The 1,385-nt window shown below is 43.4% G+C and overlaps 1 protein-coding gene across 1 annotated transcript; it reads right to left on the bottom strand.

Annotated features, from left to right (window-relative positions):
* Positions 1-305: 305 nt before the first annotated feature.
* Positions 306-803, bottom strand: LOC133032408 (uncharacterized mitochondrial protein AtMg00860-like). Its single transcript, XM_061106341.1, has one exon. The coding sequence runs from the start codon at positions 801-803 to the stop codon at positions 306-308; it is 498 nt and encodes a 165-aa protein (XP_060962324.1).
* Positions 804-1,385: the final 582 nt, after the last annotated feature.

Raw genomic sequence — 1,385 nt, 5'->3', positions numbered from 1 at the left:
CGATTTCCTGTTGCAACGGCACTTTTAATGCCCTTAACATTGATAAGCTTGCATAGTGGCGTCTGCTAAGTGCATCCGCCACTACATTAGCCTTTCCAGGATGGTATAGTATCTCACAATCGTAATCTTTTACCAGTTCCAACCACCGCCTCTGTCTCATGTTGAGCTCTTTCTGCGTAAAGAAGTATTTTAGGCTTTTGTGATCTGTGTATATTTCACACTTCTCTCCATAGAGGTAGTGCCTCCAGATTTTCAATGCAAAGACCACTGCTGCCAACTCTAAGTCATGAGTTGGGTACCTTGTCTCATACTCCTTTAGGCACTGAGGCATAGGCTACCACCTTCTCATTCTGCATCAACACACAACCGAGCCCTTGCTTTGATGCGTCGCAATATACTACAAATTTGTCTTTGTTAGTTGGAACACACAGGACGGGTGCTGTTATGAGTTTATCTTTCAATGTCTGAAAGCTTTCCTCACATTTATCTGTCCATGCAAATTTTTGTTGCTTTCGAGTCAGATTCGTCAATGGTGTGGCTATTTTTGAGAACCCTTCAACGAATCTCCTATAATATCCAGCTAGTCCGAGGAAACTCCGAACCTCACTTGCGGTTTTTGGTTTTGGCCAGCTCTTCACTGCTTCAATTTTCGCAGGGTCCACCTCTACCCCATCTTTGGACACTATATGGCCTAGAAACGCCACTTTCTCCAACCAGAACTCACACTTTTTGAATTTGGCGTACAATTGGTGCTCTTTGAGTCTGCTTAGAGTTAGCCTTAAGTGCTCCTCGTGCTCTTCCATTGTCCTTGAATAAATGAGTATGTCATCAATGAATACCACCACAAACTTGTCAAGATATTCCTTGAATACTCTATTCATTAAATCCATGAAGGCTGCTGGGGCATTGGTTAACCCAAATGACATCACTAGAAATTCATAATGCCCATACCGTGTTCGAAATGCCGTCTTTGCTATATCTTCCTCTAGGACTTTCAATTGGTGGTACCCAGATCTCAAGTCGATCTTTGAGAAGACGATCGCCCCTTATGTGATCAAACAAATCATCGATGCGAGGCAAGGGATACTTGTTCTTTATAGTCACTTTGTTCAGCTCTCGATAGTCTATACACATCCGCATACTACCGTCCTTCTTCTTGACGAATAACACTGGCGCACCCCAAGGTGAGTAACTTGGTCTAATGAACCCCTTGTCTAAAAGATCTTGTAGTTGAGCCTTCAATTCCTTCAATTCATTGGGAGCCATGCGGTATGGAGCCCTCGAGATTGGTGTTGTGTACTGGCGCTAACTCAATCACAAATTCTATCTCTCTATCTGGGGGTAGCCCTGGTAGGTCTTCCGGAAAAATTTCTTGGAATTCACAT

The sequence above is a fragment of the Cannabis sativa genome, chromosome X (assembly GCF_029168945.1).
Source record: "Cannabis sativa cultivar Pink pepper isolate KNU-18-1 chromosome X, ASM2916894v1, whole genome shotgun sequence".
NCBI classification, from domain to species: domain Eukaryota; kingdom Viridiplantae; phylum Streptophyta; class Magnoliopsida; order Rosales; family Cannabaceae; genus Cannabis; species Cannabis sativa.
Note: the sequence above shows the minus strand (reverse complement) of the source record. Positions and strands in the feature narration are given on the sequence as shown.